The 22,226-nt window shown below is 38.7% G+C and overlaps 1 protein-coding gene across 1 annotated transcript; it reads left to right on the forward strand.

Annotated features, from left to right (window-relative positions):
* Positions 1-11,956: 11,956 nt before the first annotated feature.
* Positions 11,957-21,217, forward strand: LOC307139505 (uncharacterized protein; the record flags this gene model as incomplete). Its single annotated transcript, XM_079838504.1, has 5 exons — positions 11,957-12,029; positions 12,291-12,485; positions 13,359-13,442; positions 18,044-18,104; positions 20,092-21,217. The coding sequence occupies 5 exons, from the start codon at positions 11,957-11,959 to the stop codon at positions 20,126-20,128; spliced, it is 450 nt and encodes a 149-aa protein (XP_079694630.1). The 3' UTR covers positions 20,129-21,217.
* Between the last annotated feature and the right edge of the window lie 1,009 nt (positions 21,218-22,226).

Below are 22,226 nucleotides of genomic sequence, written 5' to 3' on the forward strand. Positions count from 1 at the left end.
AATTGACAGGCGGCTCCCTCACACGTCCCGGTTCCTTGATTAAAATAGCAATTTCTCACGTTTTACAAATAGTTGGAAACATTTGGGATATTGTAAGTACTCCACTGAACAAAATGTATAACACTGGCCTAGTGGTATTTGGATATTTTACTGAAAAATTTTTACATTTGCACCTTTAATATTAATGTAATTAATGTCCAATAAAGGTTGGTTTAATTAATGACATTTTCCAATATTCCGTGACCTAATCTAAAGTGAGAACAATGTACTGTTAATAAGTTGTTAACAAACCATTACCTAACACTTTATATATGAGCTAATTAGACAATAATAATTTGTTAAGTATACTGTGGCAATTAATGAAGAACTCACTGATAGTCTATTAATATTAACTACAATTTATAAACTATTAATTAACTATAAACTAATACACTCACCTAAAGGATTATTAGGAACACCATACTAATACTGTGTTTGACCCCCTTTCGACTTCAGAACTGCCTTAATTCTACGTGGCATTGATTCAACAAGGTGCTGAAAGCATTCTTTAGAAATGTTGGCCCATATTGATACGATAGCATCTTGCAGTTGATGGAGATTTGTGGGATGCACATCCAGAGCACGAAGCTCCCGTTCCACCACATCCCAAAGATGCTCTATTGGGTTGAGATCTGGTGACTGTGGGGGCCACTTTAGTACAGTAAACTCTTTGTCATGTTCAAGAAACCAATTTGAAATGATTCGAGCTTTGTGACATGGTGCATTATCCTGCTAGAAGTAGCCATCAGAGGATGGGTGGGATGGACATGGTCAGAAACAATGCTCAGGTAGGCCGTGGCATTTAAACGATGCCCAATTGACACTAAGGGGCCTAAAGTGTGCCAAGAAAAAATCCCCACACCATTACACCACCACCACCAGCCTGCACAGAGGTAACAAGGCATGATGGATCCATGTTCTCATTCTGTTTACGTCAAATTCTGAATCTACCATCTGAATGTCTCAACAGAAATCGAGACTCATCAGACCAGGCAACATTCCAGTCTTCAACTGTCCAATTTTGGTGAGCTTGTGCAAATTGTAGCCTCTTTTTCCTATTTGTAGTGGAGATGAGTGGTACCCAGTGGGGTCTTCTGCTGTTGTAGCCAATCCGCCTCAAGGTTGTGCGTGTTGTGGCTTCACAGATGCTTTGCTGCATACCTCGGTTGTAACGAGTGGTTATTTCAGTCAAAGTTGCTCTTCTACCAGCTTGAATCAGTCGGCCCATTCTCCTCTGACCTCTAGCATCAACAAGGCATTTTCGCCCACAGGGCTGCCGCATACTGGATGTTTTTCCCTTTTCACACCATTCTTTGTAAACCCTAGAAATGGTTGTGCATGAAAATCCCAGTAACTGAGCAGATTGTGAAATACTCAGACCGGCCCGTCTGGCACCAACAACCATGCCACGCTCAAAATTGCTTAAATCTACTTTTTCTCATTTTTGACATTCAGTTTGGAGTTCAGGAGATTGTCTTGACCAGGACCTTATCCCTAAATGCATTGAAGCAACTGCCATGTGATTGGTTGATTAGATAATTGCATTAATGAGAAATTGAACAGGTGTTCCTAATAATCCTTTAGGTGAGTGTAGTTTGCAATTGATTTGTAAATGCTTTATTACTGTATTATAAAGTGTTACTCAAAAGGGTCTTTAAAGTGCAAGTACTTGATATTAAGTACTGTGTAGTTCATAAAAGCAGTATAACTCGCAATCGTGCTGTTTGTCTGAATGTCAACTTTGCTCTGATCTGCTGCCTTGTCCCCAACCCCTTCATAAGGTTACTTTTCCCTTTAAGTTGGCCTCCACTGTGTTTTTACACAGAGATGCACGTGGATAATTACTCAAGAAAAGTAGCAGTCCGTTTCTCAAATTGGTCTTCTATTATTGTGTACCCACATGCCAACCGCACAGCAGACGTGTGCGTGTAAAATCAATTTCCATACTCAGACACAGGGTTACGTTCAATAACCTACAAGGCAAGAGAGGAGAGTTTGTCTACACGCTTTACTGTTGTATATGACCCATTCTACATTTAGTCTTGTCACATTGTTTACAATGTGTCACTGACACCATGAAGGTGTTTAATGTTTCAGGTCATTTGTCGCTTAACACTGTATAAGCAGGAAGAGGAGAGATTTGTGGTTAGAGCAGAACCCCTCCTGTACTCAGTTCCTGTCTGAAAGGGCTGGCCAAACCTTTCCGAATAAAATCCAGCCAGTTTCACCAAGAGAAATCAATCATAGTGGTGAAAGACTTTTTTTGTTTTGTTTTGTAGGACATATTAACCAGTTTCGTCTGTCCTGAGCCAAACATGTATGCAAGGACGTAAACACATGTATGTGGTTGCACTGCAGTTGCACTGCAGTCTAATTCATCTGAAGTTTCTGTTTTTGATAAAGCCGGGTTCCAGAAGTAAAAATCTATTATTATTTTTTTTTTTCATAGGGGTATTGATTTTTAACAATAACTTTAATAAAGATCAACCTGCCGTGACCTACACGGTTGTTAATGGATGGCATGCCTTTGGTCTGCATATTTTCAACATATTTTTTATGATGAAATAATTGTGTTAAACAGCAGAATTCATGGTGAAAGCCTACATTTCCCATGATACCGAAAACAAATATCCACCAGAGAATTGTGACCAGCAAATTGTGCCAAAAAACACTTGTGTGTGTGTGTGTGTATGTATAAATATACACGTTTTTGTGTGTATAATAACATCCTTAGTTTTGTCTCTTTGTCGCCATCTACAATTGCAGAGTTAGGGGAAAACCCAAGACCAGTTGTGAAGAATGAAGACCCAAGAGTGCAATTTATTAAAGAAAAATGTACTTTAATAAATTAAATTTCCCGATACTGATCTGTAACACAGAATGCTACGCACATACACAGATACACAGTGTCTCCAAGGTTGGAGTTGGTTGAGCTCCAATTCGGACCAGAAAGTTTCCCAAAACATACTGATAACATGTGCTTTCTCTCAGTAAGAGGTACAAAAAATATTCACCATAATTCTTTAGTGTTTAGGTAAAAGAAAATTATAAAATGAATAAAATATAATATAAAATGAAAGACAAATCCATATTTTGTCTCTGGAGCCCGGGCTAAGTGTGTAAGCACTGTTACTGCTCTCCTGACATTTTAGGGGTGTGTGATGCCTCAAATCCAAACACACAACAACATGTTCTGCTATCAAGTGTTTAGCAACACATCACAAATCCCTAGGCCAGACAATAAACAATCAGTGGTTCTATTGATTAAGTAATATCATAACTGGAAAGAATCATTAAAAATCATTATAATATATGAGGATAAATATTGATTAATGCTTTGATTATACATTTATTAGGATTTTATTAGGATATATTTATAAATATATATATATATATAAAAAAATATATATATATATATATATAAAAAAAATTTATATATATAAAAAAAAATATATATATATATATATAAAAATATATATATATAAAAATATATATATATAAAAATATATATATATATAAAAAAAATATATATATATATATATATATATATATATATATATATATATATATATATATATATATATATATATATATATATATATATATATATATATATATATATATATATATATATATATATATATATATATATATATATATATATATATATATATATATATATATATATATATATATATTGAAGCTGCAGTGGATTTCAGAATCCACACCAGTAATCAGCAGTTATTTGTGGAATTATCATCTTTATGTGGGTTGTGCTATCGTGGATGAATCTAATGTTTTGAGGAGTATGCGGCTGTCACTCATTCACTCCAGTGTGGATACTGTAATTTTTTTAATCACAGATTCTACGTTTCGCGAAATGACATCTGAACAAGTAAGTAACATGTCTGCAGCTTTTGTTCTGACAAACTGAGAAAAAAAGCATTACAATAAATCGCGCTACTAACAGTGATTTAAATCTAACGATTGCTTAGCTCACATCACATGAAACCGTGAAAATCTAGGAAAAGTATTGTTAAACTTTGTTCTCAAATTGTTAATGTTAACAACATCAGCATTGTGTGACTGTGTATTTGGTGTGTATTAGCGTTACCTTGTAGATGTCAATTTCTGTACAGCCTAATCTTTTGCTTTTGACCCCGGGTGAATCTCCAGTTGTCACTGATGATTGGCGTTTGGATCTTTCTGGATTACAATCCGCCATCAAATGATTCGCCACCTGCAGCATCCTCACATGAGATACTACTACTAGCCGGACTCCTCTTTTATGTATACAGACGTGACGGAATGGCACAAAGACATGCTCGCATTTCCCATGCTTCAAAAATCCACCAGTACCACTCAAATTATAACACATTACAAGCTTACCGTTGGGAATCGGACTTCGGTAAGGAGATTTTGAACACTGATTGGTTATGTACTTACTCAAAAATTGATTTTGGAACATTTTTAACCAAAAGAAAGTTACGGTCAAGCCTGGCTCCACCCTACTACGTACTTCTGCTCAATTTTCATTTTCCTTCAGTACTCTGTCTGGGACTGCGGTATTGTCTTAGGTTTTCTCCGAACAATTTTTTATCGGTCCAATCAGCGAACAGAGGGAGTGGCTGAGAACGATAACGTTGATGTCGTGCGCTAGTTTGAGTTGTAGTTCAGTAATGGCGGCGGAGAAAATATGCGAGTGAAGCCATTCATTCCTGGCACCGCTGCCGAATATATCCAGAAGTTAAAACCAGAGCAAGAACAATCTTTGCTGAGTTTTATTGGTGGCCATGATGTTCTGGCCCGGGAAAAGTTTGATTTACCTGCTCGCTCCATTAGTGGTGAAGGAGTTGGCTAAACCCGTCCGTCTCCCAACACCCACTTTAAAATCCCCGGCCGTTTTTTGCTGTCCGAATCCACATCTCTGAGTTTTCAAGAATATATCTTATATCTTATCTATATCTTTGACCAGAATATAACCTTTTTGACCACTGCAGAGCACCGTGCGGTTGCGTGCGCTGTAATTTGGATGCATTTCTAGACTTGTATTTCTTTAAATGCAGGCAAGTATTTACAAGAGCAAAATATTTCATCACCGTTAAAAAAAATAAAAAGAAGAAAAGCACGTAAACATTTGAATTGGGCTGTTATTTACGGCAGCATTTATTCTTATCATACCAAGCATATGACAGCATATTTACAGCATATACAATCATGTTACAGACCACGAGAGCAGCGTGTTCCCGATCACAAAACTCTCCCCGCCACCGTGAATAAATCACAATCCGAATGCACAAGATTTTATCACTGAGGTGGTGTGCACATTTATTTGCGGACTTCCATGTGAGAAACAGAGGCGAACGGGGCATGACATACGTCACGACCAAAGGTTAGTGATTGGTTATGGCAGATCAGAGTGACTCTGAGCAGATCCAATAGTTTTAAACCGAGAACCCGCCTTCAAGGAAGTAAACGCTTGTCAATGGAGAGTGGCCAGACTCTCTGTACAAATGAAATGTACGAGAGTCTGGTACGACCAGGCTAGTTATGGGGCTGCAGCTTTAATAAATAGTTGTGTTTATCCATCACTTGTAATTGAATTGTCATTCACAAGTTGTAGTTATTTTCCTCATTAAAGCTGTTTAGTACACATTCTTGTACATTTTCATTTTTGTCAGATTTAAAAATACTTTTTGCTTCAAATCAAAGTTTGTAATATTTTGATTAACCTCATAGCTGGTTGGTTTGGTTTATAGCTTAAATTCATAACTCTAAAGGAAATTAATTGGAAAAGTATGGAACCAAGGCCACGGAAAAAGTGTGCAGTTGCACTCTATAGAACCAGGCCTACAAATAAGTAGTTTTAAGTTGAGAGTATAAAACTTACCTGATTCTGAAATTACCTGATTAGAACTGTAATTATATATTTATTTATTTATTTATATTTATAATCATTGACAATAGTTTTAAAAATAGTCAATAGTTTTAAATTGCACCATTTACATTTATGTTTTTATCTTAGTTAATCTGTCTGGAATCACACATTTTCTTTTGTCAGCTTGCCTTTTTGAATTGTCTCCAGTTGATGTTCACAGTTCATGTAAAGATAATTTCCTCTTTGAGGCACTCCAGAGCCACTTACTCAATACACTCTATTATGTCTTGTTAGGAGGAAAAATCCTCACAAAAATAGGCTACTTCAGACGAGAGTCATCGATTATCTTTGCATGGATTGATTGCATGAATTAGTACAGTCAGGTTGCAGCTGGTCTCAGTTTCTAATTTCCTGATGGAGTTTTTCCTTCTAAGCCCAATTCGAGCTAATTAAACTCCACAGAGATTTTTTTTTTAGCATTATTTGTTTTCCAATCCCTCACATTCCTCCTCCTTCCTCGGTTAAGGGCAAAAGATGCAAGTGGATGGTGACGTAATGCATTCTCAACGGGAGGACAAACATCTTAGGGGTTAATGCACCATGGTGAAATGTTAAGAGTCAAAGCCTTATAAAGAAAAAAACTCCTCCAAGCTGAAAGCTTTATCATCTTCAGAGCGCATGCAGAAAGAGGAAGTGTAGCTAAGCTCGTCCTTCTATAAACAAACGCTGTTAATGAATGATTAAAGTCAGACCACATTAAAATTCTGTCATTTTCATTAAAATCAGGAAATACACAGAACGTTTTAGAGTTTGTAATCATTTAAAATAAATAAAAGTAATGACGTAAAATGAAGAAATACTTAACCCATGTTGTGTTTGGGGCCTGAGAGACCCAGGATCTTTCCAATAGCTCAACACACACACACACACACACACACACTGAAGTATGGTGAAACGGTTTGAAGTCTAATTCACGTTAGCAGGGCGTAAGCAGCGCATATTTTTTTCGGCGCCCATGTTAACAGATTAGAGCATTCACATCGCACGCAGAGGCGGCGCGGCAGCGCATCGCAGGAGGAGAAGCAGCAGTAGTGCCGCGATCGTTTCGGCGCCGAGTCTATTTTGCCGCGCTGCTCACGCTGATTTAAAGCCACAGTGGATTGTTCTTGATCAAAACTGACCAGATTAACATGGAAAATAACAAATTCCACCATGAAATCATGTAGTGAAGTGCCCCGTGTGTTTCACAATCACCATATGACATCCAGAGCTGTTAAAAAAATTAAAAACACAACACTGCCAGAAGTTTTTGCCCAAACTTCAAAAGCCTGTTTAAATTATTAAAACTAGAAGCATATATTCACTTTAATGTTAACTTACATTTATCATGTGAACTACTTATATACAACAAGTTATATGCATATGTGTTTGGGACAGAGGGGAACACGGTCGCATTTGCAGCATGCTGCCAATCATAAATCAAAGCACGAGACAGACGGGGCTCGGAGGAGAAGACCGTAAATGTGACATATAATGTACAATATTTGTCTGCATTTGCAATATCCGCGCGAGACAAACGCTGCCAGTGTGAATCCTTTGCCGCATCGATGCTGAATCGTGCATGCCCCGCATTGCGATGCATCGCTGAATCGATTATTGTTGACACCACTACCAGCTAGTAGTAGTAGTAGTAGTAGTAGTATCTCATGTGAGGATGCTGCAGGTGGCGAATCATTTATAGCCTTTTCTCACAGCAGCTGGAATAATTTAACAATTTTGATGGCGGATTGTAATCCAGAAAGGTCCAAATCCCAATCATCAGTGACAACTGGAGATTCACCCATAGTCAAAAGCAAAAGATTAGACTGTACAGAAATTGAAATCTACAGGTAATGCTAATACACACCAAATACACAATGCTGATGTTGTTAACATTAACAATTTGAGAACAAAGTAACAATAATAATGATTTGCACGATTTGATTTGATGTGATGTGAGCTAAGCAATCCCTATTGGTAGCACAATTTATTGTTTTGCTTTTTTTTTCTCAGTTGGTCAGAACCTATGTTAGCCTACTTACTAGTTCAAATGACATTTTCTGGTGAAAATTCTTATTTTGGTCGTTAGACGTGGAATCTGTGATTCCAAAGTACAGTTTCCACACCGGTGTGGTGAATGAATGACAGCCACACATACTCCTCAAAACATGAAATTCATCTGCGCTGAGGAGCCGCCGATGCACAACCGCACGTAAAGATTATAATTCCACAAATAACTCTGTTTCAAACAGAGATGGCGACAAAGAGGCAAAACTTACGGACTGCAGCTTTAAATTTGTATTAAATGTAAAAATTTGTGAGAATGACTATGTAAACCCATAACTGCAAATAAAGGTATTTTCACAAGTGGTCTTAGACTTTTGAATCCTCTGTACTTAGAAACCCGTAAGAACCAGTGGTATCAGATGTAGTGTAAACAGTGCTGCAGGACTACATGTAAAGAATGAGAACACCCCACTGGTCTCCATCAAACATAGAGCACAGCTCCAGCTGTCAGACACTGGGAATCTATTGTTCTGCCTTTGCTGATACATCCTGCCATGTGTGAGTGCATGGCTTTTGTCATTTACCTCCCTGGCTACGTGCTAAAGGATGTGCTGAACCTGCTCTGGTGGACATAAGTACAACCAGATGTGACAGGCCAGTTAAATTAGACACCTTGGCTGGCTCTCTTCCTTCAGGGCATGTAAAGGTAAAGAAAATGAATCTTGAGTGTGTAGAGATAATCCAACGTCTGAGTATAAGGAACGGTGATCTACTGCAAGGTATTCCTGCAGTACAGAGAGGTCATTCAGAGGACAGCACCAGGGATATGACTCCGATTGATAAACGTATATTTATAACGTTTAGCTTGACTAAAGGAAGTGTAATGTCATAAATGTCCGTAAGCTAGTCACAGTATACTTTCTGTAATGTATTGGCAAATGGAAGTGTAGATTTGAAATCTTATTTGCCTGGGATGTTCAATGCCCTTTTGTCATTTCTGGGTCACTAGCATATATCGCCGTGCAAGCATCAGAGGATGCAAAAATAAATGTACATTTTATGATATCGAGACTTGTCCTCTTTATCTATTTTAAACCAATGACCTGCTATGTACTCTGTAGAGTGCTTCTTCCGACCCAGCTGAAATGTGTATGTTTGCTTTGCAGTAGGCTCTTTTCCATCTCTTCTGATAAAAGGATGCTTTTTAACAAACCAGATGGATTTGCTTGCCACGGAAATGTATCTTTTAGCCTGTGCTACAATACTAGCACATTGTTATTTTGTTGCTAAAGTGTTGCTAGCCTGTCTCTCTATGATATTTATATGATCCATAATATGTATGACAAACGGTTCGGGATGAGTCACATGCGAAAGTTCTACAGAACAAACCTCTGGCCATAGCTAGGTCCAATAATTAAAAACACCAGTACATATTTTTCATGCAAATGGACTGTAAAATTAGTCTCAGAATTTCCAGTTTTTGCAAACGTTTCAAGATGTTACCTGCATTGTTTATTCTTAAAAGTTCAGAATCAGCCCGTCACAGTTTGTTAACCCAAGCAAACCCCCCCCAAAAAAATACACATTAATGTAAACAGTCTTGCAGATTGTATTCATCTTTGTATATTTGAGCTGTGTACGAGTCTCAACGAGTCATCTATCACTAAAACTAAACACGTTGTTCTGTTCTGTTCTGTTTGGGGTCAAAGTCTGTGGCAGAAAACAGCTTCAAAAAAGAAACCTATCTCAAATTTTCCAATGCATATAGATAGAGGTATGGCGTTAATAATGATGCATACAAAAAATAAAATACTCGACAATAAAACAACAACATATGATGCAAATCTCTTTGTTCTCTGCAACAGATTGAATTACTTAACTCTTCATTTTGTTATATGTTTTTCTAATGTTTTCAGGTGGCCAGGTTTGAAATTTTAAAATTTACTGTGATATTTTTTGGCATAAATCATTTTTTATTTTATTTTTAAAGCTACTGAAAAAAAAGTAATTGCTGCCATAAAAAAAAGTTTACGATTCTTTCTGTGTAGTTTTCAACATACGTTATTTTTACAATTACAAACGGCTTTGCTTTTGCAATACCCATATATGCACCCAGAGTCATTATTCAAATATCATAAAATAAAGAAATCAAGCAAAGAGGGAAATTACGCTGCTACGCTCCACTTGTATGACACTCTCTATTTGGAGAAAAAGAACTCCTCAGCCGGGCTATTAGCGCTCAAGGCTGCCAAGCCACGAGGCACTGGTTGGCTGCTGTTTTTAAGCCCCTGTTTCTCCAGATGTAAACAGAGAATCTTCCCCAAACATTGCCTTTTTAAGACTTCTCAGCAAGAGCTAGGGGGCGACCTCTTCTGCCACTCGCTGAAGCTAATGAAGGGCTCTGCGAACAATGGCTCGCACCGACACCGTGTTGTCACTTCAGTCCCCCCACTCTTGTCTAAATTTAGTCTTTCCAGAGCATGGGTCTGGAGGAGACAGCCGCTCTAAACATTAGTCTCTGCACGCTCCTTTATGGACGAGGGCGAGAAGGGGATTTAACTCTGATGGACATTTCACAGACAGATCTCACCACCCCCTTGCTCTCTCTTTAGCCATATCCAATCTGCCTCTTTGACCTCCATGGCTTGACGTGTCCAGGAGTAAAATTCATCTGGCGGAGAGCACGGCACAAGGTCAAGGCTTTGTCTTGCTTTCCATTATAATCGCTCTTATCTCTACTCTCAGCAGATGTCTTGGTCCATTTATGCCGAGACGTGGTGTGAATGAATGTCTGGTTTGTGAAGGTCTGCTGCTTATATTCTCACAATTAGAAAGGGGTCGGCATATGTAAGACAACATTACATTACAATTAAATAAATACAAAAACACACTTGAAAAATATCAAATCTGGCCATCTGAAGACCTCCTCAGAAAAACACTGTTGGCTAATAGATTAATCATTAACACGCAGATTCCAGTTCATCCATGTGGGTGTGTGATTTCATTATGGAACTTTGTGTTGCCAGTGGCCAGTGTAATGATGATCTCCAGAGCCATATTATATTATTAGATAACCGATTTCTCTAGGACTGTTACACACACAATGTCCATCATCATGAAGATGACCATTTCACTCCCATTAATCTTTGTGTCATGAAAGAAAAAACACTCTGTGGCTTCATTTAAAAAAAATTGCAGATGTAAAGGGGAGCCTGAGGCTAGTTGTCACACGAGAAAGTTGTTACAAATGTTACATATCAATAGCTTTGGAGTCAAAGGTTGAATGTGTTGCTCTAGCAGTGAATTTGTATATGGGTTTCAAATCAACTTCAAAACTAGGATATTTTAGATGAAAAATAGTGAATTCTGTCCTCCAAGATAATATTACAATATCAAAATAGTTTTTTTTTGTTTTCGGCCAAGATCCGGCCCAAATCATTCGGTAAAAAGTACAAATAATAAAACTCCACTGGTATTACATGTCCTGCTGGGCATTAAAAGTTAAATGAACTGTATGATTTTCTGTGCAATAACCTTGAAAATGTCCATTTTTGTAGCCAAGTCATTCACAGAAATTAACTTTGTGTGGGAATAATCGGTATAATAACAGGTCTGACAACTTGCTATGATATTTTTATTTGATTTTTATTAGTACTTTTTTTTTTTACTTGATATTCTAATTCATCTAAATCTCTTGTGACATTTTATTTGGTTAGACCGAATAAAACAGCCACCAACAGGGAACATCTTCATGTGGAGACCCAGTTTTTTAACCCAACTGTTAATCTGCTTCTTTCAAGAAAATAAACAAACCTCTTTCTCTCTTTTTTTTCTTACCCCCTCTGTAACTCTTTTCTCCATGTGACTAGTATATGATTCCCAGCATTCTGTAAGCAAATGCTTTCCCATATGGGGAAGCGCAGTGCTTTCTAGAGGAAGTTCATTATTTTAAATAACTGTGTCTGCGCAGAGCCCGTGTGTTCCCAGGCAGGAATGGCAAGGAGCCCTCTGTTGTTAATGGTTTCCACATGGACTCTCAGAGAGGCCGGCCAAGACTCCAGCACGGGTAGAAATCTCCAAATTTAGAAGAAATATGAAAATTGTCAAACGTTCCTTCCTTAGGCTGAGACGGCGGGCCCGGCCCCCTAGCCTGAGCCCTCCCTCCCATCCCTTCTCATCCTCGCACATCGTGGGTCACAGCTTGGGTCACGGGGGCTCTTACATCAGCCAATCAGGCAGCTCGAGAGGCTTTCCCTGATGTGCCGCTCTGATGGTGGACCAGCCCCTTGCCTCATATAAGGTAAAAGAAAAGTCTTTGCTCCCCAAGCCGGTTCCCCATGCTTCAAAAAGGAGCCTCACACCAGGAACACGCTTCAGACGGTGGAGCACACTGCATCCATAGGAAGAGAGCAGGGATCCCTCTCTGCATCTCTACCCATCCCGACACAAAATACCCAGCACCCTCCCACCCAACCAAAGTGGCCAGGACCAGTGCGAACGATCCTTCTTCTTCAGGACTGCGGTAAGTCTAACTCAACTTATTCTAAACATCCGACTGTGTTCGTGTAGGTAAATATACCTTAATTTGTGGGTTAGTCATTGCTCGTGTTGGTTCTGAGAGACTGAGACATACCAGGCATGTCAAGCTGTCATTGAGAGCAGTGTGACACTGAGCTGATCCAGCTGGCTAAAAAACACTCCGCTGATACAGTGAGCGCTTCCCGTTCAGGTATTGAGAGCAATAGGGTGCCAGGAAACTATTGCAAAATGTGGCTTTCCTGTAGGAGTGCACTTAAGAATCAAAGCTCAATCAAAGTCCCTGATTAAGACAGGGTGGAATTACTTATGAGAACCCAGTTTTATGTTTTCAAACAGTATTGATGAATTGCAGGCTGCAGGTTGAGTGTGTGCTAGAGAGCGTAATAGGAGAGTTCACCTGGGGATAGTGGGGAGAAATGTGAAATGACCTCACAGAGCACAGTCCCGAAAGCCTCAGCGGGGAATGTGATCTGGCTGCTGTGTAACTGGCCTTTGAACTTGACTTTGAACTTGAATTCGGCCAAATCCGATGATAAATTGATATAAATGGGAAATTGTAATCAAAACGTCTCTCGTTTGATATTTTATCACCATAGTTTTTACTAATTTTCACATGCATTATTGAGCAATTATTGTATACGTTTTCTCAGAAAACCTACTTAAATCTACTGCTTTTTGAACACAAAACCTGACTTTCCACCATGTGCAGTATCTCCTGTCAATAAGCACATTAGGAAGTTTACTAAATATCTCAGCAGCAGTGTCTAATGAAATTGTTAGAGCAAGAGAAATGAGGTGCAGACCTCCATCCCCCACACTCTCTCCTCCATTCTTCCTTTTCTTTGTTTCTGGAAAGACCTTGTTACAAATATCAGATGCGGGAGGGAGCGGAGGAGGAGGAGGAGAGCCAGCAGATGTGGCCAGCTGTTGGTAGGCTCAGGTCAGCATTTAACTTTTCTAGTCCAGGGATGCCACTCTGGTGACCTACTGAAACACACTCTGTGTCTTTCACACGCACACACACATTCCAACACATTCGAGTTGAATCTTAGCATGCCCATATAAAGTAAAAGACATGCTAATCCACCGCTTGAACATCGCAGATAGACTGAACGTTTGCGTCAAGAACTTCCCAAGAACAATATATCCTGATATAACTTTTATACTTTTCGATATATATATATATATATATATTATGTTGTCTATTATTATTTAATTTTTTTATTTAAGTAAGTGTTATATACATAATAATGTAGGGCTTATTTCTTTATTAAATAAACCAGCTTTGGCAATATGAAACAACACACATGTTCCCTCAATTGTTACCAGAGTACCACAATCCTGTAAATCTCAAAGCCTTCTACTCCAATCTATCATTATACTGTAAATATTATGCTGGATGGATGAACATATGTGTGTTGATTGACAGATGGACAGATTAGATAGCGGGATGGAGGGGTTATTGAGTTGGAGACAGTGAGGGAGGGAAAGGAAGTGCATTATTTATTTTCTGAGGAGTCAAAAGTCTGGCAGCCATCGGAGCAGAGTGCTTTCACATGACCCTGTAGTGGCCTTGGTGCTTTGGCCTGTCCCCTGCATCACTTGCTCCCCTCCCCGAGCCCCTGGGGACCCCAGTTCCCAGGGTCACTTTCACATGAACAGTGGGAAGGGAAAGAAGGGGGGTTAGGTGCTCACCAGGGACTGCCCAATGCCTGTGTCCACCCACTCATAATGGTCCACACAGCCTCAGGCCCCCTAAAAGCTAACATGAGATTTTTTAGAGACTAGGGCATCCCTGGTAAAATCTCGAAAGGTGCTGATAGAAAGCGCTGTCCTCTCTGTCCTGGCGTGTTTTTTTTCCACATACTCAACACTCCACATTCCAATTACTTGTGTTTAAGGAATGCTTTAGGAGTTTGTCAGTTCCTTTTTGGGCCATAAAGTGCTCCTGCTGGGCCTTTGCCTTGTAAAAGGGGGGTGTTGGTGTTTATGATGTTTAGATGTACCTGAGAAATGTTAATTATATCCTATCTCTTGTCAAATGGAAATGTTTTCTCTTCATTTTACCCTTGACAAATCTGTTGAAGAAATATGAGGCATATCTTAGTAGAGAAAGTTTGTCCTTGAAGGCATCAGGCTTAACACTGACCCAAAAAGTAACACGCTTGTTCGAGCAGTTTTATTGTCACAAACACAAAACAAAGCATAAATCAGCCTCTCTTGCTTTCTTCTTTTTGCCAGACTAAATGGCACCACATATTTTGAGAAATCTGGCTTTGATATGTTTGTAACTTAAACAGAGCAAACGTGTAATTTGAATTGGTTAATCGGTTAACTGTACATCCTTATCATACGTGGTAAAACATATTCGATTTAACGTAGTTCTACTGTAAAATAATATATACATTTTTCAACCTTATTATTCACAGAGAAAAACAAACATCCTCAAAAATCCCTATTACGTATCACACTGGATTTTAAATATTTATGTTTCTCCTTATTTATTTGATCATCTATTGTTTGTTACATTGTACGCTGTTTATTTCATATTTATTGCATTATTTGAATGCTGTGTGATCTACCCTTCAGGTGGTGAAATAGTCCTTTAATTCATAATTTGAGTGGTTATCAAATGTTGTCAACATATTTTTTTACAGCGAATTTCTGGGAACCACAGCTGCAAGTTTTTACCATAAATTAAATAAAATTAAAAAAAATTCACAATGTATGTTTACTAAAACATTTTTGAGCACAGCAGTCATAGCATGAAGTGTGGACTTTTACTGAACGACCTTTTGGACAGAATCACACTATCACAGTACAAGTTTCGAGCAGAAGATCACAAGCAAACGAGCCCCATAGTGTTGTTCCAATTTTGTTCTACACTAAACCTCATTCTCAATAAAAAGCTACAAGGTCTGCGCTAACAATGCGTCATTCTAAATGTAGATAACGGCTAATAAGCCGAACCTCGTTTTGGAATAGATAAATGTTTGCATTTGTAGTTCACGCATAAGCCTGAGCTTCAGAAGGGAGATTAGCTTGAGCTAGACAGAGCAGAGAGAGGTAATTCCCTCCCCCTCCTTTACGTTTCCTGTCGTGATGATTTAAGGAGATGGGGAGAAATGAGAGGGAACCTTAAAAGGCAATGTTTAGGCATGCTCGCGCTCTCCATTATCAAACCAGAGTCTGTGTCTGTGTAAACACAGCATCTGCCTCTTCTGTGGAGGTGAGCACTTTGGCACCAGTCTGGCCTGTCACTGTAATAACTCTCTCTTTCGCTCTTTCACCGTATCCCTCCCTCTCGCTCCTGATCACATACACACATTTACACAGATCATGCCATTTCGATCAGCCCCATGATTCACTCTGCTCTCACTGATGGTTTCACTGTAGTAACCCTGACATGTGTATCATTTCATTTCATTTTTAACTTCTAATTTTAACTTTAGCTTCTAATGTTCAAGTTTAAGGTTTTTATTTGTATTTAATATGATAAAAAAGTATTGTAATATTTATTTAATTGTTCATTTTTGTTTTAGTTTATACTTTTTATAGCTGCTAAGATTAGCATCCACTTATGAATTAATTCATTATGAAAAATGTCATGTTTAATCTGTGCAGGTTTTAAAGTTTCAACATAAATAACATACACAGAATTAGAAACTGAAACCAAAAAGTACTTTTGTGCTATGCACAAAATTACTTTTAATTTTCCTTTATATTATTTTAGATTTTATTTTTATTTCAGTTAACAGTTTTTTTATGCTAACTATAATAATTTCAAAAATATGTACTAAAATCATAGTCTTTCCACATTCCCTGTTTGTTTTTGATTGTCTCTAGAATGGTTTGTTTCTTGAAACACTGCGAAAAAAAAAAAAAAAACAGCTGGCATGCTATGAAGCGGGAAAAGCTGGTAACACTTAGACAATCTTCAGATCAGGACTGTAGACTTCCTCCGAAATGGCCAGACTGTGTTTGTGTGTTTGTGTGTTTGGTGTGTGTGTGTGTGTGTGTGTGTGTGTGTGTGTGTGTGTGTGTGTGTGTGTGTGTGTGTGTGTGTGTGTGTGTGTGTGTGTGTGTGTGTGTGTGTGTGTGTGTGTGTGTGTGTGTGTGTGTGTGTGTGTGTGTGTGTGTGTGTGTGTGTGTGTGTGTGTGTGTGTGTGTGTGTGTGTGTGTGTGTGTGTGTGTGTGTGTGTGTGTGTGTGTGTGCGTGTGCGTGTGCGTGCGCGTGCGTGTGCGTGTGCGTGTGTCAATGTTCATAGCAACTGAAGGCCATGTTAGTGGAGGTGTGTGAGGTTCACCTCAGCGTACAGCCAAACCACCAACAGAACTGTATTAACATGACTCGTACACCACAACATGGCAAGAAATGTGAGACATTCTTTGTATGTCATGCTTGAAATACCCATTAACATACTTTTTTCAGATTTTCAGAAATTATCTTTACAAAAAAAATAGGACATGTAGAGAGATTATTGATTATAACTATTGATTCACATATGCAGTCTATTCTCATTGTGAGACAATTTAACTCTTGCCTTTCCAAGTATGACAGAGCCTGGGAACTAGGGTTTAGCCAACAGGATGTGATGTTTATTATTGGGGCTCACTTATTAGGCTGTAGTTCAGTACGTCCATAAGAGTAGAGCATGGGAGCAGGATGTGTTGGTTGAGTAACTCCTCACGTGGAATAATAACTGACATATCCGGCTCTAATATCTCACAGAAAGAATACTCGCATCTCTGTTAGTCGGCATGTCAAATATAAGACCCAGGGCCTCGGCTCTACGTACTTGGGCAGATTTTTCTCAAAGTCGTGGTTGTCACTAAGTTTCCTGGTTTCTTCTACACCTTCAGTTCCCTTTGCCTTTTACGTCAGGCTCCCGCCGACTGTGACTAGAAAAGGGAATGTATGCAGGCAGCGCGGCGGAGAGCGACGGGGGAGGGGAGGGCACGTGGAGCAGTGACAAACTATCTAACTATCTGCTTCCACAATCACAGGCCGTAAGAGGCTGAAAGAGTGAATGTTTATCGAAAGCACAGCTACATTTTCCATTATCCCAAAATAAAATCCCTTCAGAATTCCTTATATGGGCTGAGGGAGATTCCAGAAGGGGGATACGAGACAACCTAAAGCTCTCACTTGTTGGAAAAGACTCAAACAAAAAAAAAAGGGGGGGGGGGGGGGGGGCTTAGGAATTTTCATGTTGTTTCTCCTTTTTCCCCCATTTTTGGAGGAGCCTTCCTGCTTTGTAATTCAATACTCCACAAATTAAATTAAGTGGACTTTGTTGGGTTTCTTATCCTCCTTATCAAAGCTGCCCGAGGCATTCTGAAACCCTACAAGGAAAATTGTTGACAAAGTCTTTTCACACAGTCAACTGAGAAATGTGTGGAAAATCACTGATATTTGTACCTCATGGCCGAGCTATTCTTCAGAGTTGTTGCACATGACACTTGAATAATGGACTTAGCAGCCTGACATGTGCTGGAATTGCTGTTTATGAAAGCCCATCTTTGTCTCTCTCATTACAGAGTCTGCAGGGGGGGAACTCAATATGGACTCAACATGGACAATTGACACAATATGCTGCTGGTAAAAACATATTCCCTTCCCTTGAGGGTTTTTTTTATGTTATGGAAACCCATTTCCACCTCAGGGTAAAATAAATAATAGGTAAATAATAAAGGTAATTGCAACTTTCTATCTCATGATGTGACTATTGTAACTTTATATTTCACTGTGAGATTACTATTTATATTCGTACATTTTTCTCACAATTTGATTTTAAATCTCACAATTCTGGCTATATATCTCAAAATGTACATTTTGAATTTCATAATTATGACTACTTTACATTCAGGGCTTCATATTTCATCATTTTACTTGAAATATTGCAGTTGTGACTACATCTAATGTTATTTTTTTATATCTCAAAATCTCACAATTTCACCTTTATATCTCACATTTGTGACTAATATCTTACAATATGACTTGAAACCTTAAATATCACAATGTGAATATTTCTTATATTCTTTAACTTCATCTAATAACCTGGACTCTGATGTGGACACAGGCTTCCTCGGAACATACTTGAAAGAAGAACTAAGTGGAAGTTTTTTCTTTGTTGTACTCAGAATTAGGTCATCGTGCTTCATTTCAGTCTATAAACAGCAACAAAGTGGAGCCAGACGTGCTTGTCAACCAAGCCCTTAAGTCCTTCTCCAAAGGATTGTACTGTAAACTGTGAACAGTACCTTGTGGATAGGCTGCATATCTGTCTGTTAATGCCTGCTGCCCTCAGTTCTCCCCATTAACCGCAGCGCTGATGGGAAAGCCATGCGAGTCAATGATCCTGCATAATCATACCCGCTTCCTGAATGGAGAACTGAAAACCATCCACAAAATATATAGAGCGGCCTGTCTCTGAGAATGAGCTCAGCTCTGGGTGCTATACAGTAGCATTTTGTGGTTTGCACACACCGCGGCATCAGACGGCTGTATATTCAGAAAGCTCACTGAAGCGAGGATTTTCTGCTATGCTGATGCCAGTGTGGGGTTATCATATATGACTGGGAAGGGTTCAGACTCTTTTAAACATATCCAAAACATGTCGTCTGCTTCTTTGAGAAGATAAAGCTCACACGGGCTGGATTCTGACAGGTTTATGAACCTTTTCAGACTAACTGCCTTTTCACAAAGTCGAAGTATGTGTCAAATGAGCCTGTTTAACCACCTCAGTAAGCTTCTCATGCCTACTCGGGTGGGATTTTATAAGATGAGAAAGGACGTCCCCTTGAACCCGGCTTCCCTGCGGACCAGTCTGATTGAGACGGAGGAAGTGGTTGTGTATAAAGGGGCGTGGCCTTGCATTCTGCGGTACACTGAACCGAGTGACTCAGGGGCACTACGGCAGACGGCTGCATTGATGTTGCCTTTGAACTTGAGTACAGATGTCCACTGCAGGAATAAACATCCTGTTCTGTAACCACCGATCTGTGCTGTGCCGCTGGGGGCAGAGCAGCGCTGGAAGTCAGAGCGAGCGTGCAGTTGTTTATTCAGCGGATTGGAGTCCTGCAGCTCCAAGGTTTTTCTTGGGCGACGGCCACTTTCAGAGGCAAGAGCTCATGCTAAATATCCCGCTGTCAGGCTGGCAAGCTTATTTGTGTCTGAATCACTATGTAAAGGCTTTCCGTTATCCTGGGTGGCATTCCAAAGCATAGTGAGCGGATCAAAACTGGAATAGAAGTGTGAGAGACTAGGAAGGAAAAGGAGCTGAGATAGGGAGATCAGGGCATGTAGGTCAAATCCATTTCCTGTACACCCACAACACTTCCCCCACACACATCCATCAATTTTAAAAGCAATGGGCCTAACAAATGCATCCATTCATACACCGAGAAATAATAAGTGTAGAAATACTCTCTGATAATCTTTGTTTTATATACAACATTGATTTTTTTTTTTGTATAGTGTGTGCATTTCAGGAACGTTTTTGTTTATCTAAAAAGGGATAAAATACTAAATAAATAGCATCTATCCAAGTGTAATTGAGTATTCATCTTCTGCTTCTGATCTTCAGGGTTTATAGCTGCAGGTCGGACCAGCTGGCTGTGTGACAGACTAAAGAAGAGATCATTCGAACCTCTGGTTCTTTATATGAGTCATGAGTATATGAGACTCCCATGTAATCAACAGGACGTAGGAGGACACTGATCAAAGACGGTGATATGGTAAGCACAAAAGGAGTCCTGCATGATTCATTCCTGCTACAGTCCTCAGGCCCAAGGTGCAGTGCTGCATCTCTGGTCAACTGGGAGTCTGAGATGAAGCACTGTAGCTCGGGAGGAAGGACACCGCCTGCTAATACAATCCACATCACAGAATCCTATCGAATAAAATGCTTATTTATAATTAGTAGTTGCCTAACCATTATTGTTTCACATTACGTTCATTTGGTAGGCCAGGTGTGTTCCATCATTTCCCCATCCCCGGGGTCCAGTTTTCCCAGGAATCCCTTGGGCAATCACAAGGGGGATTCCTGGAAATACTGTTCTTGGGGGTGGGGCTAGACAACTGAATATATCAGATGATATTTTAGCTCTACCTCTTTTAAATGTTCATGTATTAATATTATCGCAGTTATACTATCATGAATTTAACATGTTTTGCCACATCTAGTAAATATATACATTATCGTTTAAAAGTTTGGGGTCATTGACATTTTTTTGTGTGTGTGTGTTTTTGAAAAAGCTCACCAAGGCAGTATTTATTTGACCAAAATTGTAGTACACAATGCAATTTAAAAGAACTGTTTTATATTGGAATACATATTAAAATGTAATTCATTCCTGTTATGGTGAAGCAGAATTTTCAGCATCATTACTCCAGTCTTTAGTGTCACAATTCTTATTATTATCAATGTTGAAAACAAAATATTTTATATTCAGGATTCTTTGAAGAATAGAAAGTTCAAAAGAACAGCATTTATTTGAAATAAACGTACTTTTGTGATAATTTTAATGATTTTTTTGCTAATTTCTTTAAAAAATATTACTGGCCCCAAACTTTTGAATGTGTGTATTGCAAATGTAAGATACATGTTTAAAGACAAAGATATTATATATTTACAGATTTATAGATTGTCATGCACTAATGTTGACTTCCTTTACAATATGTTTCAATAAAGCTATTGTTTATTCTTCTAACTGTGTTGATACTGAAACGTTTTTATATTCTTTTTAAACAATTGTGTTTATACTGCTATGCTAGTCTTTAAATTGAACATATGATATGGAGAAACGGCGCCACCTATTAGTTGAAATGTAAAGAACATCAAACTATAATGTCCACAAGGGGGCGCAGCTAAATTTAGTTCAAATTAAAACCGCAGCCCACACGTGGTGGCTCTGATTACATGCATTTTACAGAAGTGTGACTGGAGCAATTTACATTTTTTTTTTTTACAGATACAGTTATAATAACAGTCTTATTTAAGACAATATACTGTAGGCTACCCCCTGTTAAATGTAAATGTGAAAATGTCAAGAGACCTTTCATTAAGAAATGTATTTTTTATAATAGCTAGGCCTACTGCTGCACACAAAGATGTGAGCGGCGCCAGTATACAGATGCTTAAGCACCTACTTGAGCACCTATGTATGTGCAGTGAGTCACTGGATTAAGTGGGCGGTAGATGCTCATACATTTATGTGAGATTTTTTATACTGTTCACTGTTCATCAATGCTGCCATTAAACGTGACACTGTGTGGGAGAAAAAGATCCACACATTTTCCCCTCTGACAAAGGTCGAAAGCAATTGTATATTTTTTTAAAGATAATAGTAAACAAGAAACTGTAAAGTAAACGAGACAACTTTCACTCCAATGGGTCCTATCAAGGTCTCCACAGAGACATCATCAGTTTCATAAATGCTGATGGTTTGCTTACATGAGAAAAGGAGGAAGGGAATGGGTTGCACCGTCACATTTCCTGGTGGAATCCAGATCTATTGATTCTGAGCCTCTGAATCCACAATGGCAGAGACGCTGATACAAATACAGCTTCAGAAGACAAGACTGTAAACAAGTGACAGCATAACCACTCTATATAGTCAGTATATATATTTAAAAATGTTATACTATAATATAATAAATGTGAATAATTTTAACAAAATAAGAGATCATACAAAATGCATGTTATTTTTTGTGTAGTGC

The sequence above is a fragment of the Gobio gobio genome, assembly GCF_949357685.1.
Source record: "Gobio gobio genome assembly, chromosome: 16".
Classification (NCBI taxonomy): Eukaryota; Metazoa; Chordata; class Actinopteri; order Cypriniformes; family Gobionidae; genus Gobio; species Gobio gobio.